The sequence below is a fragment of the Falco punctatus genome (assembly GCF_963210335.1).
Source record: "Falco punctatus genome assembly, chromosome: 9".
Taxonomy (NCBI): Eukaryota; Metazoa; Chordata; class Aves; order Falconiformes; family Falconidae; genus Falco; species Falco punctatus.
In genome coordinates, this window is record NC_137589.1 from 18,165,971 (window position 1) to 18,188,531 (window position 22,561).

Genomic DNA, 22,561 nt, shown 5'->3' on the forward strand with positions numbered 1-22,561 from the left:
TTGTATATTCAGCCTTCCCCAGATATTGAAGGCAAAATTGTAGAAGGGACAGATTTTTATCTATAGATAACCCAGAAGCCTAAAAGCCCCACCAAATTTCAGTCCAGTTTTGATGACTGCATATGAAAAGCATTCACCATGACAATTCTACGCTAATCTGGGAAAAATGGGAAAAAAGCAATTTGTAGTAAGAAAATGCACAATGAAGTCTGGGAATATTACTTTAATAAGAATGTAAGCCAATAACCAGTGGGGAAAAAAGGGACCTCATAGTCTCTTTTTCCCTCCTGACCACTCTGAAACAGCATAAATGTTCCTAGAGCTGCCCAAACAGATGTTTACCTAACCAGTAATTAACTGTGTCCATAAAAAAATTTCTGTGGCCTCCGAAGGTAACCTGTTCCAGTGTTTACTCATCTATATGGTTGATTTTTTATCCTAATATCACAAAAATTTTGCCTTTTGCCAAATACATTTTTCTTTTAACAGATATGAAGAATAACTTAACAACAGATAATCTTATGAAAACCTCCTCCATATTTGAAAACATTATCGTGTTCCTCTTCTCCATTTTTTCCTTTCTATAGTCATCAGCTGCTTCTTACTTTTTATATACTCTAAAATCCTTGTTTCCTTTTGTTCTTTTCAGTCCACACTATTCTTAAACCGTGATGCCCAAAACTACATATGGAGCTGAGCCCTACTGATGGTTCATTTCATCTGTAATTCTCTAAGCTCCTGACGCCTTATGAATAGTATCACTGCTAAACCAGAAATCCTGCATTTTTATTTATACAGCTGACTTCTTCCCAGGATAATCATTTGCACTTGTCATTTCTTGCAGATTTCAGACCATCTCTCCAAATTTAAGAAGGTGGTGGTGGTGGAATGCTTTTGCTGTCCCATAAAATACTCAGAGCTCTCACCAGGGTAGCATCATTCAAACACTCACTAAGTCCATTCTTCATTCCCTTAGCCACCTTGTTAATGAAAACATGTAATATATGTGGACCCAGGCCAGTCCTCGCAGAATTACACTTAAACTATCCCAAGTTGATCTGCGATATTAAAAATATAAATTCACTAGGAATGTTACTCTTCAGTGAACTATAACTTGGAACTTCTAAGTTAACTATGCTTCTCAAGTTTGCTTATGAAAATGTCCTTCTCTCAGTGTGAAACACTGTGTGCAGAGTTACATCATGTTTACTACTTCCCTTTTAACTGCTAGCCAGCTATTCTGTTAAAGAACTAGATGTATTTGACAAAACGTATTTTGAAAATTCATGCTTGTTGTTTATCACCACCTTCTTACCCTGAAGATTTTCAGGAAAATGAACATTTAAGGGTTTCCTGCAGCTTCTTCCTGGTTATCCAAGTTACAGGGACTGATCTACAAATTCCTTAGTTTTAAGATAAGTTTTGCTTTTCTATTACTTGCAAATCCTCATTCCTCACTGTTTTTTACAATCAAGGCCAACTGTTCAGAAACTCCTTTCTTAAATATTCTATGACCTCTTTCTGGCATGTATTTCACTGTCTTACTAACTGCATTAAGCGCTTACTCCCAGCTAACTATTACATCAAGCCTGAAGCAGATAGAAAACCCACAGTATTTTTGAGTTACTGTCCCCCATTTAGAAAGGTTTTTACTTTCCTTCTTAGTTTCTCTTATTAATAATGGATTAGTGGAAACTTCTTGCCTTATGCAAATTCTACTGTGTTTAACGCATTCTGTGCCACAGCTTTTTTGGCTGTGTCCACAATCAATGCTTATCTCTATTTACATTGCATCTCTACATTATTTTCCAGTCACTAAAAAGCTCCTGATGCAGGCAAGGTGGTCTTTCTATGTTTTCCACTTTACCATAAGTTTGCTCTTGTGCTTTAGCTTCTACCCTCTACCTTCTTTTGAATCCCTTGTCTTCACTACAATCTTTTTTAATGAATGATTTTGCTGTTTCATTTGTAATCTTTAGAAACATGTTTCTTACTTCTAATGCTCAGATTTCTGCTTTCTTCTTCAATATTAAAATTCACTAGTTCTTTCTTATAACAGAGAAAAAAAATCTTTGATGCTATACAAAACTTGGCCAGAGAGTGCCTTGCTGTATCATTTTTGCAATAGAATGTTTGTTATTTGGACAAAGAAGCAAGCAGCCATTCTAACCTAGAAACCACATACAAAAATCTTCATCTAGCCAACAGTCAGGCCTTACAGAACTGAGGGGAAGGTGAGACTTTCACAGACAGAAGGTGGCAATGGTTTCCCAGTGCCCCCACAGGAGCAATATGTTATAAGGTTGTCCTAAGTACAGAGCTAGATCTCAGAGCAATCCCATCACACTATTTTCAAACTCCTCCTCATTTACTTGCTCCTGTCACCACCAGCCAGAGGGAATACTAAGAACAGGATCATATCCTGGCTGTTTGCAAGCGATGCATGATTCCAGATTTACAGGTTGGCCTATAGATCTATATCACAGGCACACACAGCTTCTCCACTACAATAATGAACTAGAGAATAAAAAAATTAAAACTTTTACCCTGAGTTAATGGTCAAAACAGAAATCTAAAACACTCCTCTGAGTTATTTTTTCAACCTCCATATTTTAATTAAGTTGTAATTAACTATTTGGGTTTGTAGCAGTATCCCACTGGAGCTGTATCTAAATAAACGACAGGCAAGTAATCTGAATATTTTTTGCCAAATTTGAATAACTTGCCAAACATCATTTTTGCTCCAGACATGGAAAAGCCAAACTCTTTGACAATGTCTATGAATATACAGAAGCCTGAATTATATCATCCGATTAACCGCTGTCCTCACCAGTGTTAAAGAATAGGATTGCCACCTCCCCATGTTGCAAGTGATACTCCCACTAATACATTTTTTTCTTTTTTTGATGTATGTTCAAGGGAGTGTCATCTGCCTCCTTCTTTAACCTCATACTTGGAAACTGCCAACATGTAGCTCATACACAACCCACATGCCATTCAGTTACAGTGTGTTTCTAAAAAAACAGTTTCCCCAATCTGGCTAATGACATCTTTATTTTTTGTCTCAACCAAGAGCCGATTACAATCTACAGATACACGCTGAACATATAGACCAGCATAAAACTCTTTTTATACTGAAGCAAATCCATAAAGCACAAAAACAGGTGAAAGGAGTCAGTAGACTCTGCTGTTTCTGAGAAGAGCAGCTGTTAATGTGAAATGAGGTGTTGGCATATCCAAGCAAGTGAAACAGGCTCAAGTTTCTGCATTAAATACACATTATTTTCCTATGGAAGAGAAAACTAGAGAAAACTCAGGGAGGAAAAACTCCTCTAAGCTTTCTAAGGAGGAATTAGCTGTAAGAACTAGCAGGTGCACGAGAACGTGTCTAAGGGTGCAACATGAGGCTTAAAATAAGTATTAAGAATGAATTCATAACACACACCCTGCCAGGAAAGGATAACGAGTCAGGTGGATAAGGAAGAAAGTGCAGGAGTCTTTCTGATTTCCTAGGGTGGACTGAGTTAAGAGCTCACAGCCTACAAAAGGGACAGTTCTGCTCAAGTAGCCCACTTCAGCACTCTGAGTAACTAATTCCTCTTTCCCTGGGCATGTATATAGAGCTTGTGCGCCCTTCTCAGAGGTTGACTCAGCTCAGTAAAGTGAAAGAAAATTAATCCAACAAGAACAAGCAAATAGTCACTTTGGCAAGCTGACCGGGCTGACAGACAGGGTAACAAGTATCAGAACTAGCACAAGCAAGGGGATGGACCTGAGTGGCTGACAGCACAAACATGTGGGTACACAATGGGGCTACCTATTCCAGCTGAACTGAGCACTTAGATCAAAGCAAAGCAAGGGGGAAAGGGAAACTGATGAGACAGAGTGGGGGGAAAGTGCTTCACAATGATGATAAAACACTGGAAGAGGCACCTAGAGTCAATGGAATCTGCACCCTTAAAAATCTGGACTTGACTGAAAGATGGCCTCAGGCAACCTGATCTAGGGCAGGGAGTGTCACCAGATGTCAGATGTCCCTCATAACCTAAAACATCATACAATTGTATTTTAACTAATAGATTCAATGATTAAGTTAATATTGATGATAGCTACAGAGAAAAAATTAAGTAGTCAGAATTGTAAGCAAGTAGTAGGCCCTCTATCAAACATTTAAAATGGCACTAACAATCTACAGACTAACTGGAAAACAAACATAGTAGAAATCGAAGCACAACATCAGAAATCCAGAATACAGCTGACTAGAAATTCTCCAGAGGAATCATTCTTTTATTGAATTTTTCTAGTTTATCAAAAGCAGAATATTCCATGGAAACAGAGCAAGCTGACAAAACACAGGCATACGCCCTGCCAGCTCTGCAAGATGGCCTTGGAACCAAAACCTGAAAGTTTCAGATCCACTGCTCCCAGTCAGTTCTGGGAAGAACCTGGAGGTACCAGTCCCTGAGTAATCTTGCTCTACAAAAATTCTGTTCGTACAGCTGAGAGAGGCAGGTGTTCTGAGGCTCACAATAACTAAGGAGCCAAACAGCCTAAGAACCTGGCAGCCTTACCTGGGGCTTATTCAGATTTTGCATGCTCACTTATATGCAACAGCGCTCTGGTTTCCCATTGGCATCTAGAATAATACTTCATCTCTCATCTCAACAGTCTGGTCAGTTGGTCCACAGCTGTTAAGGAGTGGACAGGTAAAAAAATGGTAATAATCTTGGCAATATCAGTCACCATCGCCTAAGACATCGCAGTGTGATTCATTTAGACATCTTGCTTTAATGTGTGCACAGTTGAACACAGGAGGTGCCTGGCAGAATCCAGAAGATTATGAGGCCTTTTTTTTTTTTAGAATTAGAATAAAAAAGTTTTCCAGTAACTTGAGAACCAAGAAATAAAAGCTCCATTTCCTAGCCAATTGTAGCAAGGATAAAATATGTCATTATGAACTTGCCTGCTTAAAAAATGGCTATAAACTGTCATACAGAATTTCATGATTCCTTTACCCAGTCATTGTTTGTTTTCATTTAGTTCACACTTTCTACAGGAATTTTGCAAAGTTTTCACCTACTTCTCTTCCTTATTATTCCAAACAGTAGACTGGAAACATCATTACCAAACCAAAGCAGTTATTGCTTGTGTCCATATCTTCTATCATGTATACACTGTCCATTTGTGCATATGTACAGTTAGTAAAGACACATTAATAATACAGTGATCTTTTTCTGTATGAAGAAATAATAATAATAATAAAAACAAAACAAAAAAAAGAGTCCTAATCAAGTTTCCAGAGAAGGCATTTACCTTGGACTCCACTTTTGTTTTCCATTAACTGCTTCCAGGGTGTATTTAATTAATATATTTATTTTCTCCTATTTACATGGAATTCAAATTGAATATTATTCACTTCTCCTGCAAAGAGCTAAATACATTCAGTAAGAGAACAGAGGGAGGGATTCCTTTACCAGTTATCTCCTTCTGCAGACTGATAGTACCTCCTATACAATATAAAGGGTTTTAAGAAAATCAGAAACATCATTAATTGATAGAAAAGATAGTCCTTGATTATTCTCAAGTACAGCCCCTAGTTAAGTAGCTGGCTTATCCTTTCTTTCCATCTTCATATAAATTTTCTTTAATTTTTGCTACTGATAATGAACAAAGTAAAAATAATTAGAATAACCTAAGATAGCAAGGATTTTCAAGTAAACAGAGTAATTAGAATAATTTACATTAATGTATTCTACTAAGCATTGCAGCTGTCTGATTTAAAACATTTATTTTCTTCACAAACTCAAACAGAAAGAAAAAGTGCCAACTGGCAACACAGGCTTAGAAAACAACTGCGAGAAACAGTGCTTGAGAAAAGCTGATCTTGAAAGAACTTATTTTGGTTTTGTTTTTGTTAATTAATACGATGGTGGTGTTTGGTTTGATTGTTTACTTCTCTAGTCTTCTGATCACACACTGGTCACAAATGCAATTATACAAAAGAATATTCTTCCATTTTAGTTAATTAAGAAAGAGTAGCACATCAGATAGAGAAACAACAACTGGAAATGAATCCAGTGAAATAAAATTTAAATTAAAAAGGAAGTGCCAATAAATGTTGTTTATGACCACAGAAAAGGATCTGGTTTTGTTCCTTAAGACATGTTTTGATTTTCTTCTCAGAAAGAAAATGGAAATGTGGAATTTGGATTTAGATCCTCATGTCCCCGATCTGTTTTAAATCACAGTTTTAAGATCTGGCTGAACAGTAAAGACAAAGCATTAGAAATTTGTATGCAACGATGGTTTTATGATACAGTACTGATTTAATCAAAAGTGATCATAAGCTATTTCACATAAAACTCCACTATTCATTCCTCACAAAAAAAGATCAGCAGAAATTAGGCCAGAAATTAAGTTGAAAAGCCAGTCCAGAACTATGCAGCTATCTCCATTTCCATCAAAGAAGTCACCTTTGGTTCTATAAATTAAGAACTGCAGCATCTCATAGGTTGCTGGCATGCAAATATCTAAAAATCGAGTAACTACAAGAAAAAGCATTTGATTTTATCCACACAGTAGATCTCAGCATTATAGCTGATGAAATTCATAGGGACAGGCTTTAATCAACCACTTCCTGAATTATTTCTACAAGGAATTCAAGGTGTCATTCTAACCTTTGTTTTATATAGAGGATTAACCAGCACACAAACTAGTAACCACTCTTCCTTTCTCTACCTTAAGATTGTCAGAGATTATTCAAATTAAAGAAACTTTGGGTTTACTACTTCATGTAATTTCTTGTCTTACCCTCATTACCGGAGTATCTTTTTATCTTAAATTAGTAAATAACAGGATTTACTTTACATTAAAAGAAGCTGGAAGGGACATCCAGGAAGTTGCACAGACTTTGGGACTTATTCAAATGTTTAGAATCAAACTTCTCATACTGAAGTCAGGAGGGATGTCTGGAGATGATCCAGTCAAACACACTGCTCAATGCACAGTCAACTACAGCCACGTTCATTTGGGTTTTGGATTGGAACTCCACAACCTTGCTGGGAAACCTGTTCCAGTGTTCAATCACTCTCACAGAAAATAAAGTTTCTTGTTTAAATGCAATTTCCTGTATTTCAGTTTCTGCCACTGCCTCTTGTCCTGTCACTAGGAAACCCTCAGACGTGTCTACCTTTGCATTCTCTACTCCCTCTCATCAGATATTTGTACATACTGTAAGATGTTCCTGGAGCCTTCTGCTCCCCAGACTGAACAACCCCAGCTCTCAGCCTCTCTTTGTACAGTCAGTGCTCCAAATCCTCAGCCAGATTCACAGCCTTTCAACTAAACTCTATCCAGTATAGCTGTGTACAAAGGAGAGCCCAGCACTGGGCACAGCACTCCAGATGTCTCTCACCAGAGCTCAGTAAAGGTGAAGTATCACCTCCTTGACCTGCTGGCTATGCTTTTCCTAATGAAGCCCAGCAGGCCCTTGGCCTTTGCTGCAAGAGCACATTGCTGGCTCATGCCCAGCTTGGTGTAGGGCTTGGTCTTTCCCTTTGTGGAACTTCATGAGGTTCTTTGTCAGCCCTTTTCTCCTGCCTGTTGAGGTCCCTCTCAAGGGCAGCACAATCAGCTGGTGTATCAGCCATTCCTCCGAGTTCTGCATTATCTACAAGTTTACTGACAGTGCACTCTCCATCACCTTGGACATCAATGAGTTAAACAGTACTGGACCCAGTACTGACCCCAGGAGTACACCACTAGCAGGAATCTATGCTGCTGATCCCACCCCATTGAGCACAGCACTTTCACACCACCTCACAATGTAGCTAGTCCATACTGCATCACTTTGTGTTACAGGAGAAAGTGTTAGAAGTCTGACTCAAGTGAACTTAAACACTCAGCATGCTACCACACTGAACCGGTGTGTAAGTTACGATATTTAGCAATTAAGGGGTTTTTTAAATAATTTAAGGCATTTTGGATTTGTTTAGAAAAAATAAGTGTTTCATTAAAAAGTTGGATTTGGTCTTAATAGAATATAGATATTGCAGACAAATGAAGAGCTCTCTAAACTATCAATGACTGATCTCTTCAATAAAAAATCGTTGCATAAACAAGAAGTAAATACCTTTTAATCTGAAGCAGAATAAAACTTAGAAATATATTTGGACAACAAAAATCAGCTGTCCTAGATAAAGGATAAAAGACAAGACAAATTCATTCTGAAACACCAGACCGGTAATGTTCCTAGAAATGGCGTACTAACATTTTGCAAAATGATCAGTCTTTAAAATCCTCCAGAAAATAGGAAACTGGTTAAGAAAAACCTCACGTAATGACAACCATTTTCCATAAACTATAAAAAAAGGGGAAAAAAAAGTAAATTAAACAGCTAGGTAGATGTTGAGTTAACAAGTACTTTAATTTTTATTTTTAATGGTTGTTTATTACCATAACCAATGATTTATTTCATCTTGGAGAGAGAAAATCCTACTTTATTGAAGGTTCCCTGAAAAAAATTAGTCTACAGCAATCCAATATATTTCCAGTCCTGTCAGGTATACCAAATACAAATTACTGACTATTGTACTGAATCATCCTCTACAGAGCCATCAGTCGCTCATCACGCTACATTACTTCAATGCAAGCCTTAAGTTAAGATCCGATTAATCCTGAAATAGCCTGGCTCAGAACCGTTAAATGAAAAACAGGGCTTAAGAATAGAAAAATCTTTCATTATCTTTCTCTAGCTCACATGCACAGATCCAAAATTTATTGCAAATTCTATGAGACCATCTATAATCAGGTAAATTTAAATGCAGCTTATTTTTCAACTGTAAATCTACTTGGGGAATTCACGAGACTACTTTTGTATTTTAAGCACACTAAAAACATCTTCTTGAACAGTTCATATTTAATTTCTCTATAAAACTAAATGTTTGACCAAAGTTAACATTTAGAAAAATAATTTTCAGTTACACATACTGCATATAAAATGTAAGAAAACACACTGCAGGAGTGTTCAAAGTCCACTGAACTAAGTACTTGGCCAATGCAAAGATTTGATGCTGTCCGACACTATATCCTTGTCTCTAAACCAGAGGGGCATGGACCTGGTGGATGGACCGCTTGGTGGATAAGGAATTGGCTGGATGGCCGCAGTCAGAAAGTTGGTGGTCAAGAGCTTGATGTCCAAGTGAAGAGCAGTAATGAGTGGTGCTCCCCTCAGGGACCGGTACTGGGACCGGTGCCATTTAACATCTTTGCTGGTGACAGGGACAGCGGGATCGAGTGCACCCTCAGCAAGTTTGCTGATGACACCAAGCTGTGTGGTGCAGTCGACACACTGGAGGGAAGGGTCGTCATCCAGAGGGACTCTGACAGGCTTGAGAGGTGGGCCTGGGCAAACCTCATGAAGTTCAACAAGGCCAAGCGCAAGGTCCTGCACGTGGGTGGGGGCAATCCCAAGCACAAATACAGGCTGAGTGGAGAATGGGTTGAGAGCAGCCCTGAGGAGAAGGACTTGGGGGTGTTGGTGGACGAGAAGCTCACCAGGACCTGGCAGCGTGCCCCGGCAGCCCAGAAAGCCAACCACATCCTGGGCTGAATCAAAAGCAGCGTGGCCAGCAGGTCCAGGGAGGCGATTCTCCCCCTCCGCTCCGCTCTCACGAGACCCCACCTGGAGTCCTGCGTTCAGCTCTGCCCCCCCCCCCCCCAATGTAAGAAGGACATGGACCTGTTGAGCGAGTCCAGAGGAGGCCACAAAGGTGATCAGGGGGCTGTTGCATCTCTCCTGCTAAGACAGGCTGGGAGACTTGGGGTTGTTCAGCCTGGAGAAGAGAAGGCTCTGGGGAGACCTTAGAGCAGCCTTGCAGTACCTAAAGGGGGCCTGCCAGAAAGCTGGAGGGAGACTTTCTACAGGGGCCACTAGTGACAGGACAAGGGCTAATGGCTTTAAACTGAAAAAGGGTAGAGTTGTATTAGATATTAGGAAGAAGTTCTTTACTGTGCAGGTGTGAGGCACTGGCACAGGTTGCCCAGAGCAGCTGTGGATGCACCATCCCTGGCAGTGTTCAAGGCCAGGCTGGATGGGGCTCTGAGGAACCTGGTCTAGTGGAAGGTGTCCCAGCCCATGGTTGGGGGATTGGAACTAGATGTTCTTTAAGGTCTTTTTCAACCCAAACTTTGCTATGATTCTATGAATGTCAACAACAGAATTATGAAAACTACATGTTTTCCTGCATAAATGATGACATAATATGCCATAGGGGCACACCAATTTTACTGGAAGAAATCCTTTTTTCTGAAAACATAATACTCTACAAAGTCATTTAAAAAAACCCTGAATAAGAATAATCTGAGTGACACTTCCCATCCACACATCACACTGAATTTTTTATAGTTTACATTTTGCTATGCTTAACTTCCAAAGTTCTCTGGAACAGCAGGTTTTTTTTAAAATGTTTGAATATGAAGAGGACAGTAAAGTAAGAACATTTGAATCCATTCTTTTTACAAAAAGATGTGAATACAAGCTCTGTTTGTTCATGTTCCTATATAAAAATACAGAAAAAAAGGATTTCAGGAAGTCAGTTAGTTCACCCACTTGCATGAATAACCAACAGCTATTCTGTTCTTGAATACTTTAACAAGGGATTTCTTCGAACCCCCTGGCTAGTCTAGTCAGCCAGGTTTGGGCTCGTGTCTTCAACCAAAGTGCAATTACACAGAACTTTTCAAGTTACATATTAGTAAAAGAAAGCAGAAGTAACCAAGAAGGACAAGTCAAACAGTCCCCTATTCTTCGCTCCCTAGACATATATTACTGGCAACACTTTGGAGCATCCATCACTGAAGTATATTATTGAACAAATAACACATTATCATAACTCTAAACAGTTGCTGTACTCTTCAATTGTCTCACATATGATTGTTTGGAATCATTTTCACCATACAGAGAATGTTAAAGACTCATCAAGCTAAATGCATTTCCATATACAGCTTTGTACCTTTATGTATTTCTTCAGTCACAGCTCTTAAGATTTTTTTAATTAATGAACCAAACTATCAGTTTTACAGATTCCCAATACCATGTAGCCACAGAGACAGTTTCACTGGAAGCCACAATCAAACAGTGTTTTGGAGCTCTGTAAAAAGATGTACATGCCTTAGCAGAACTGGTAATGTCCTTCCAGCAGTTTCACCAACAGCAACAACAAAAAAGGACAAACAATGTGAACATGGTAAAATACGCGTACTTATCAATATAAGATCTGTGGACTGCTTGTAAAACTTTTGACACCTGGCAAGAAGATCTCTTACAACAAAATTTGAACACACATCACCATAGCAGTTTTCCATAGAAGAGCAAACAGTAGCTGGCAGGTACTGAGATGAAAAGGTTTAAGTTTTAGGTCATGAAAAATGTATTTATGAATGAAATAATACATTCCAAATCCATTTTCAGCATACTATTAAAAAAATACTCATATTAGACTGCTCACTATTCCCCCACTCCAAAGCCTAAATGCAAATTACCCCAATATTAATGACACTTAAATAGTGGCAAACATTGTTTTCTGAAATAGCCTGTGTTCTCTGAAGCATGTCCGATAGCATAAGGTTAGGTGAAGCCTTATGTGAATGGAGAACATAAGCTTTACAATAAAGAGCTGTAGGCAGATATGAAGTGTCTGGAGCTTTTTACCAACTTTGCTTATTTGATTCATGCAATGTGGATCTTCTCTGGTAAAAGATACCATTCTGTACCCTAACTTCTTATTTACGGACTACGAGTCTTTTCATATACATATTATTAACTATGTAATCCACTTTTCTGCAGCTATAGCACATGGATAATTAAGGGAAAATAGTCCCAAGAGATGCAAATATCTAATAAAGATTACAAGGCAATTCTCTAAATTAAAAATATGGAACGTTCCCTTTTTAAGCTGAACAAAATCTTTTTTTCAACCTGAAACAACTCTTTCTGAGGAATTCTTGCAATTTCCAGAACTACTGAAAATGTTGCCCTGAGCACAGAAATGAAAAAACTGTTGCTCAGAACAATACTAAGTAGCTTAAAAGCAAGATACACTGCACCACTATGATGATAAACCGAAGTGTCTTGCCTTCCCTCTATCCAGAGAATCATTAAAAGTCTTCATCAGCAACCATTAAAGTACAAATAACATGAAGTTTGAGATATCTATATGTCCTTCCACTTCAAAAGAGCAAGCATGGCACAAAACGCTATCAATCACAGGCAGTCTCTACAGAGACAGTGGGTCAGACCTTAAGCTGGTGTTGAAGAGTACTCAATATAGGCATAAAGCAAGGCATTAGCACTTCCCAGCACTCAAATTTATGAATTGAGACAAAGGGTAAGGCCCAGAACCATGCCATAAATAAATAAAGGCTCCTGGCTTACAATCCATTTTCTTGTTTTGAATTTCCAATGCTCAGGTTCTAGTAAGTGAACAACAATTACAATTTGAAATCTAGACAGACAGAACTGCACAAGTCCCAGCTATCCACTTCCCTGCAGCTGGACCTTCCCCACGGCTGCAGAGAACTCTGTACTGCATACCTTTTCCTTAGAGGGCTCAGCACAGTCCAGCTCACTCCCCATCTCAAGTGCCCCCCTACTTTCAGGGATCCTAGCTCCTAGTATCATCCTCACAGCATTTCAGTTTACATGCTCAGATCCAAATATGCCTCAAATCCAAATGTGTGTCACAGCCAGAAGCTGTGCATACAAACATGTTGTGAAGCAACAGACTTCAGAGAACTTTCAGGGAACCCAAGGAGATAATGATCCAGCAACTGCATTCCCAGTGAGATTCAAGTATGCCCTACATGCAATACAGGTCCTTCGCTATCTGCCACCAACTAATTCATCTCCCTTGCAGCACCATTCCTGGAGTGAGCCAATGCTGTCTGACAAAAGCAGATGAGATTTATAGTCAGCTTGGCCTGCCCTTAGACTACGTAGATGGTCAGGGCTTGATTATCAGTACCCTGGATATGTAATATAAATATGTACAATGTGGTCAACTTCAGTCCACTTCCTGATCTGGTCTCAAGGTAAAATGTATCATCAGTCTCCTTCCATATTCTTAAAAGTCTCATTAAGAGACTGGAACCACTGCTGGCATAAGAAGGGATGGCTTGGCTCTGCTCCAAGCCACAATCAGTAGAGCAATGCCACACACATGGTATAGCAGTGGTACAGCAAGCAGCAACAGCCACCACCACCTATGGCACAAGTAGCACAGGGGCATCCAAAACTTCAGCCCAAATTACTAAGTTGTTGCTAGTTTGCATAGTCACACACTTCTGTGAATGTTGTGTCAAACATTCTGTGAAATATTTTTAACAGGAGAAATTATTCTGCGGCACTGATGTGTTTTTCAAATCTGTATAAAGTTTGCTAATGTATTCAAAATGAAAAGAAAACTGTTTCTATAAATATATTTTCAGATCTCAACATTTCAGATTTTCATCTGAAACTATTTTTAAGGATAGAAGTCCTGAAAACATGTAAAAATTTTGAAAATTACAAGGCAAACTATTTTACTAACATTATTTGACCCAAACACTTAGGTAATTTTGACATAAAAACCTAGATAAGAAACAGAAGGTTTTGAAATACATATGAATGAAATCACAATCTATCAGAATAGGTGTAAAGTATACTGGCCCAGTATGCATAACAGTGTGTGTGTATATATAGATACACACACATCCAAAACCAATAACCAGAATAAGCTGAGAAATTAATAAAGGTCAAATATCATGAAACAACATTCCAAAAGTAAGGAAACCAGAATTCAAGAAAGCAGCTATCATACCATATCTGACCTTTCTTTACCAACCTTTTTTCAGCCATGTCTGAAAAATCTAGCAGCGATCTTTACAGTGGGTACAGAATAATTATTCAGATACACCCTCCCTATTTAATGAAGGCAGAGAAAGCAGTGCCTGCTCGCAGCAGCCCCTTTAACCCACACTCAATCATAATTCTATTATCCCTTTTGATCACCCAGATAAGCGCATATCCCTATTGTGACTGGAAGTAAAAGCAGACAAAGAACTCAAGAAACATGGAGTTAGTACTGCTGCACTCCAATGTAATAAACAACTTTTCATTAAAAAGGATGAGCAGACATAAGACAAGAACATGTCATTAGGAAAACACAAGTGCTTATTACTGGAACAAAATGATTGCTTGTATGGATACGTTATTATCCACACACCATAGTATGATTCTGCCATTCAAATTCACAGTAGTAACTCCTATTATCTGATGTCCTGAAATGCAAATTTATCCCTTAACAATATATGTCAATGAGTAAAATTCAGAGAGGATAACAATAGTACACAAATAATTCCAAAATACAAGAAAAAAAATTGCTGCCTTTCAGAAGAATTATAAATATATTTGCAATTTACTACCTGTCTGAATTACTTTGCAAACAGAAAAACTTAAAAGATTCTTGGAGACAGAGTGGGTCTTTATTAGTGTAAAGAACATTTTGCTTAACTTCCCATTGGATCACCTCACTGTGATACAGCCTCTGTGAAAAACAGCCACTGACATAAAAGGCATTATCTGTTGAAAAGATGTTTCTCCCAGCTTGTAATAAAACCTCAAAATTTTATCACTGACACCAATAGGCCCTTGATTTCACTTGGTGTCCTTAAGGCTTACTAGAGACTTTGAATAATTGTGGGGGAGGCTAGTTTCAAAGGAAAAAAAAAAAAACACCAGATGATGTAGAACTTACACAAAATGCAGGCACTCAAGTCCTGGGCAATGATCCTGTTAAAGGTGAACACTTACGATGTAGGCCACCCACATCTACCATCAGCACCAGACCCAGGGGCTTTAGAGATAGACTGGATGTTGCCAGTGTCAGTGCGACTCATACAGCTTCATGGCAAACCAGGTGCTAGAGAAGGATTTGCAAAGGTGGCACTTACTGTGTGTGGTGTCTTTGGAGAAATGCAGCTCCCACTAGCAACACTCAGATAGGGAAAAGCCTTAAGTAACCAAATATACAAGCAAGAAAGACAGACACATATCCAGAAAAAAATCTAAGCAGCTGACTACTGCAAGTCAGCAGAGTGACAGAGAAGAACTGAAATGATAGTGCGTAGGTTATGTTTTGTGAACCATACACCATCAGGATGAGGACAGGAGCAAAAGCATGCCCTTTGTGGATAGTGGGCAAGGAAAACTTTCCATTCTCAAGTGGTGGTACAAAGCCCCTGCACTTCACTGGGCAAAGGGCACAAATACACCACAAGAATAAACACATAAACTTACATAAAGTATTACATAGACAATGTGATTGCTTGTGGAGTTCAACAGCGTTCTCAAGGAAAAGACAGGAATTGCAACCTAATCCTTAAATTGTACTATGTTAACAAATGGCTGGCATAATTTTTATAGCTCATTCAATTCACAGTCATAGCTTATTGAAATTATTAATAGAAGAGCCCAGAAGACCGTGATAAATCAGCACTGTCTCCTGGATCTATCATCTATTCTTCAGTGACTTAGAGTTGTGAAATAAAGTAAGTGACACCTGATAATCTTCTCATTGAAAAACCCATTTAATCCAGTCTTGGTAACAGCCATAAACTATTCTTGGTGAGAGTTTTTCCACTGAGATCAATAATAATTGTACTAGCAGATCAAGAGTACTAAAATAAACTAAAAACTTTACATTCACTCCTGTCATTTAACCCTAGTACAATACCTATGACTTTTAAATCTTATGTATTTCTTCCTTTTTGCTTCCCTCCTTGTCTTTGCCACCTTGTGCAGACATGGTGTTCTGCAGCAAATTATATGACACTTTCCCTTTTTCCCATATTTAAATAGCTGCTTCCTGGCTTTCTCATCAGTGGAGTGGGCTATGTATTCTTTTCCCCTCAGTCTGCATTATGTAACCCTAAAACCCAAGATTATTTCTGAAATAGAAATGATAATCACAATTTTATTTCAAGAGTCCAAGATTCTAACACCACTTAACTTACAATAACATAGGTTTACTCCTGCAAGATGTAGAATTTCCATAAAAAGTTCTTGCAACAAACCCACAGTGACCTTTTGGATTAATAAGGGTTGCTCTACACCACATCTGCATTCTGCCATGTGCTCTGGCTACCACAGGTTAGAATCATAGAATCATTTAGGCTGGAAAAGACCTTTAAGGTTACCAAGTCCAACTGGTAAAGGTTGATGCCTCCCCTTATTAAACTTTCAGTCATTTAATAGCAAACCTGATCCACTCTAGAACAGATACCACAATAGACACCTGCTACAAGAACATATAAAAGACTAGCTCTAGTTAGCTTAGAATGTTAAAGAAATCTCGCATAGTTAACCCCTGTGTAAAGCATCACCGAAGAGGTTCAAGAATTTTGTTGCATTCAACAGAAACTGCAGCTAGATTTTAGGTAAAAATATGAAAGCATCTTTATCCAGTATAGGGATTGAAACAACTTGATGTCACAGAAAATGAAAGAAATCAGCTGTAAATTCCAACCTGCCCACCAATAAATAAAGAGAAAGTATCAAAAAGTACAAGATCCGTGAAATGAAAAAACATCTGTTATGCATAGATTATCTTGGTCCCTTTGTCTTGGTATCCTAATAACAATAGGATAAGATGAAGAAAACAGTCTCATTAGAACAGCTTTGGATTGGGATAACCAGTATGACTTAAAAGAATAGAAAGGAATTTCAGCTTTCCAAGAAAGAAACAAATAGCTGTATCATACAATTACCCTCTCAATGCGCTTGATGAATCATCTTGAGTCTGTTGTAGACAACAGTATGTCTACAGAAAACGTTTCCAGAGGAAAAGCATGATATTAACACTGTGTACCCATATTAACAGTATCTGAGTCTCCATTGGTTTATCATTTAACTGCCAGACATAAAAAGTGCCAAATCTGTTCTTTAAATCAAATAGTTATTTTTAAAACATAATCAAACTATATTCCTTTTCAAAAATTCACAGATTAATTGGCCTAAATGCACAACAACCAGATTTCTTCTCGGTTCACCAAACAGTCCTAGCTTTCTAATTTAGCAATTGAGTCATTTTTACACTTGTAACTCTGTTATTTTACACAGAGCAAAGGTAGTAGTGTGAATGCTATACTTTAAAAAGTTATACTAACAGATTACTTATGCTTTAACAAATTATTATTTAAATTGTTGCTTTCTACAGAAACAGAGATTACATTTTAAAACTCTGGTCTAGGAAGTGACATTATGAAGAAATTCTTATTGCCAGAGTATGATGGATTATGTCTGTTCTGTACTGGTGACAGTTCACAATAACCATAAAACCACCTAAACGTGTCCGCTGTACCTACAATACAGCATTTTCCACAGACTGTATGATATAATACGATTCATACTCATTTTGGGGATCTGTATTTAGCGTTTGATTAGATTTACGCAGAAAAATGTTCCTTTCAACCTTTTAAAGTGCATGTTGAGAAATATATAGGTTAAACACTAATTTACCCTAATTATAGGTAAATTCTAAGATACACTAAAACAGGCTTTGAGGCAGACATTAAAAAAAGGAAAACAGTCTGGTTACCTACATTGTTGATGTATTCAGAAAGCAGATCTTGGAGAGCTTGGCGAATAGCATTGCACTCAGCAATGATGCGTTCTCGATGAAAATCACGCGTGCAGGAAGAATCAGCTAGCAAAGCCGCTCCACTGATAATAGCTTCCAGACGTTTCTCTAGTGATGGCCTTATTTTCTCTTCATTCACTACAAGAGGATCCAGGATAATTAAATTCTGGAAAACATTAGGAGTGCAGATAAGAAAAGTCAGCCCAATTAAGTTGCTGCTTTATTTTTTACTTGCACTAACTACAGGGACGTTATGCTCCCTAGACTTGCAACCAGCCCTTTCCCTGTGAAGTATCCAAGGTATTTTTGACCATGGCAGATTCCGTTTTCCCTGCTGGGGCTATGCATACAGGTCATTTGCAGACAAAGCCAAGTTCTCCCTGCCATTTGGATCTCACTAGTTCTAAGCAATATCCACATTATCAGATCCTACTGGCTGGGACCCAGTGCTAAGATAGCAACAGAGCATTCCATCCAGAGCTGGTTCACACCTAAGCAGCCCACAAAATAAGTGGAAACACATCACATCACCCTGCAGGCCACGTTGACACACGACCACAACTGCCTTGTCTCCAAGTCTTTCCCCCTGTTTCCTGCTTTTGCTGCATGAGATTCAAGATTTTCATCCTCAGTTTCAGCCTCTCCTACACCTGTATCTGGCATTTCTTCTTCTACAAATTCACTTCTAGGAACAGAAACACTATTTGTCTACCCTTATAAAAATGCATGCATTCTTATCATCACACTACTTGGTCTATCAATCTTCACAACATCTTAATCTAGAACTAAAAGCTATCAACCCCATTTTATAAGCAAAGAACTGATGCTCAGACTGCCAGGTTCACAGCCATACAGAAAGTATGTCTTTAAAACAGGCAGCTGTGTGCCATCTTTCCAAGCTCTTAGCCAGGATTGTTTCTCCTCTTCAAGTTTTGTCACTGTGGTTGTAAACATAGAAATGTGTTTCTATGTGTATAAAAACACACACACAGAGAAAACGTCTTTCACTCTTTCCTGTGTCTGTCTACACTTCTTGAGGGTCATCTGTCTTCCTAGCCAGTGGGCTTGTCTTGTACATTTACCTTGTAAATACCTAAGAAGAAGATAGGAATCTTATATTAAGCTTGTACTGCCTATGTACAATTATGACTCTTTGTATGAGTGTACTACTCAGTAATATTTCATGTTTTATCTAAGAGTCTTGGCTTTGAAAGAGGGGTTCAGCACCCCCACAGTCTTTTAGAAATCAGGACGACCTCTGAATTGAACACAAAACCAGCAGTGCTAGCTCACAGATGAGAATGTTAAATCAAATTACATGTGCAGTCTAGTTCTGTTGATTTTTAGTCTAATACAATCCCCCACTGAGGCAAAAAGTCATTGCTGCTACCTTTAACAGGCTGAATATGGGCAAAAATCAAAACAGTAGCTTTTGTTCAACAACTTTTTTCAAAAGACATAAGTGTCCTTTGGCTTCTCACTAGACAAGAAACAAACAAAAGCATTAAACAAAAGCAGACAACTCTTTTGGCACAATAAAAATAATTACATTTGTCTGCCTAATAAATATTCTAAAGAGAAAGACAATTAGGTGGTATTTTCATGAAATGTGAAAATATATTCAGCATTTATAGAATTCAACTAATAATTATTAATCTAACTGAATATCTGAAACAGTGTCATTATGGTCCAGATCACCAAATTATACTTATTAAAATCACTTATTACACACAAATCCATTCACCTGTTACATCCATATGTGGTTCCAAGTATTCAGAAAAAATATCAAACAAGAGAACTACGCCATACACACCTAAGTGGAATTTAGGTCAGGTAAATCAGAACTCATCTGATTTACTGATGCTTATCCAGTATGTGCCAGACTATTTTTAAGCTAGAGAATTTTAATTATTTTTTCAATTTAGATTTAATATCACAATTTCAGGTACTGTCTAGCTTAGGTAATTCTAAGAGTAATGAAAGTGTGCTATTAGAACATTGTAAGATAAAAGCTTAAACAGCTATAAGAGGGGATTTCAGTCACCTTGAAATTTTCTTGTTGGTTATTATTAACAATCTCTTCCATGTTAGGTATGATTTAGTGAAAAGAACACTGTTACAGGTTCAATCCTCCCATCTTTTCTGAAATGTACAAGAATTATTTGCAGACAGCTGGGAGATTCTCCAGAAAAAACAGAGGGGAAAAAAAAAAAAAATCAGACTTCATAATCTGAATATTTCCAAAGGAAACAAGTGCAGGGTCTTTCTGCATTACTGTGTCACTGAAATGGTAGCTTGTATTTCCCAACTTGCAATACCAGTGTAGGTTTCTAAACATTCCACCTCCACCACCGTTCCACTGCCTTAAAGTCCTTCATGTCATTTAAAAGCATTCTAGTTATTTAGGTAATCTCAGCACTTTGGCCCCATACTTACTACCTATTAACACACATAAAAACAGGGGATAACGAACCTTCTTAAACAACCTCTGTAAGACCTTATGGGGCCTAAAGTTCTAGAATTATGTTATGCTTTGTACGAACAGGGACTACATGAACTCCAGTCCTCAAATTTCCAGACAATGACTACAAAGAAGAGGTACTAGTGAATTTCTGTCTGTCTCCGCATTTTCTGTGTTGAATTTTGGGATTTTCATACCACTGCACAGTATCAAAAAAATTAGGGCAGTGCTACTGCTAGTACAATTTTCTGTTGTCTATTCTGAGAGACTATAAAAAGTCTAAAACTAAGTTTATGGACTTGTTTCAGCAAGTGACAGGACAGACCATTAAAATGGTTTATGGGTCTATGTCAGGTGTTTATGTGCATCCAGCAGATGGAACTATACATTAAGGTATTAACAATGTATTTCCAATCTCCTGGATTTTCTCAAACCAATGTTCACATAATATACTGAAAAAGAGTTTATGTGCAACCAGGAGGGAAAGAACTTAAATATTTTGAAGATTAAAAACACAGCTATTTGTATATCCATAAAAGCAACATATTAACTTGATTTTTATCTCAATTATTTCCTAATTGAAAGATGTAAAAAATATGTTGATCATGGACACATTAATCTCACATGCAACTTTGAAACCAAATCCAAACTGGGATGGAACAATAACTTGCCTACTCTCAAAGACAGAACAAAGGAAACAGGCAGTCCACTGCTTTCGTCCCCTTTGCAGGCGTAGAGAAGTTGAAGCCAGTTAAGAACTACTCGCTAGTTAAAAAAAAAAAAAAAAAAAAAAAAAAAAGAAGAAGAAAATAAAAAAAAAACACACAAAACATAACTTTTGCCCTCTCCAAGAAAGAGAGAAGAAAAGCTGAAAGTTTGCCAGGGCCTGGTAGACTGTGCCATGAAGGCTAAAATCCAATGAAAAGAAAGAGTGGTTGGACAGAATGAAGAATTCTGCCTTCTCTTCTACTCTGAAATATCTCCATATACCCTAACCTCTTGCTGACAGCGGATGGAGCCAGACTGGCTCTCCCAGGCAACAGCACAGGAAGTAGTTTTGCTTTTGCAGGCAATTTCTTAACTGGCAATGCCTCAAGCCAGGCCTGATAGGAGCAGTAATCCAGCTCTTTAACGTTGTCATCAGAAGCCTTCCTTTTCTATAATACCTATTTCCACCGAAGGAAGAAAATGTACCTGAAGACACTATTCTGTAAGACACAAGTATAACTTAGATTCATATTAAGAGTATTAGAATGGGGCATCCATTTTTTCCTCATTTCTTCTTTTTGCTGAGCTTCCTTACAATAGTGACATTATGGGTGAATATAAAGGAAAACTGCGTCTGATTTACCTGGAGGCAAAGTTACTACATATCTCAAACACAATATGCATTGCAGGAAATTAGGGAAATGCAGTAAAGGAAATTGTAAAGGAGTGGAAAGAAGTGCATTAAGGACTCTGAAATGCAGGGGAAATAAACCCCTTTCAACTGCTACCTCTTCAAGTAAGAATGCGTAACTTCAAAAGCAGAATCAAAACGTTCTCAGCAGTAAGAACTGTGTTTTCCTGCATAATAAGTGTTTAATAACTGCATTATCTAGGTCTTCATTACTTTTTCTATATCCAAAGACACAGCAAAATTAAAAATTAAAAACCTTTGACTTTAATAACTAGCATATTAATACAGATTTGAAAAACTGCACAAAACTACTCACTAATGTTTAAATATTTACTTTTCCAATAAATATATCATTAACTTACACAAATTAAATAATTTCAAACTAATCTTACACATAAAAGACTTGTCCACAATGATCTTCTAAGAATGACAAAGGAATATATCCTAAGATATTGTCAGTTTCCAGAGCTCAGGACATTAGTTTCTGATGTGGAAGGCAGTTTTAGTTGTGTTAGAGTTTGCAAACTCTGTCTCTGTCATGCACATCACAGTCCTTAATACCAAAGCACTCTGTGGTACCTCACCTCTGCTGGAGTTGTGCCACTTGGTCACTATCCACTGGAGCAGCAACTTCACTGTTGCGCTCCTATATCTCAGGTAAGCACCCTCAACACTAGCCTATACAGAGAATGTCTGCCATAGTGTAAAACAGACCTTCCCAGTAGAATATTTAAGTGTTACTACAGAAAGAAACAGCTTGTGGAAGATTGTGGAAAAATGATCGTTAACAGCCAGTTAGTCATTTAGGTAGCAAAATGACTGCTTTCAAATCTCAGATGAAACCAGAGTTTCTCCTTTAGGAAACAGTTTGTAGAAAGGTCATGCAAAGATGGACAAACAGCACCAGCAAAATGTTACTACAGTTCATCTCCAAATAAAAAAAAATAATAAATCTAGGCAATAATAACCAGGAAAATCTGACTTAAGGTTCTGCCCACAGATTAAATTCTTCAATTTCATCAAATA

The 22,561-nt window shown here is 37.9% G+C and overlaps 1 protein-coding gene across 3 annotated transcripts in view; it reads right to left on the reverse strand.

The window, feature by feature from the left end:
* Nucleotides 1-22,561, reverse strand: part of CTNNA3 (catenin alpha 3) — a 523,251-nt gene that overhangs the window by 374,645 nt on the left and 126,045 nt on the right. For all 3 annotated transcript variants that reach the window (XM_080402757.1, XM_080402758.1, XM_080402756.1), the window contains one exon: nucleotides 17,638-17,841. In XM_080402757.1, coding sequence (XP_080258883.1) covers nucleotides 17,638-17,841 — 204 coding nt within the window. The remainder of the gene's footprint in view (nucleotides 1-17,637; nucleotides 17,842-22,561) is intronic.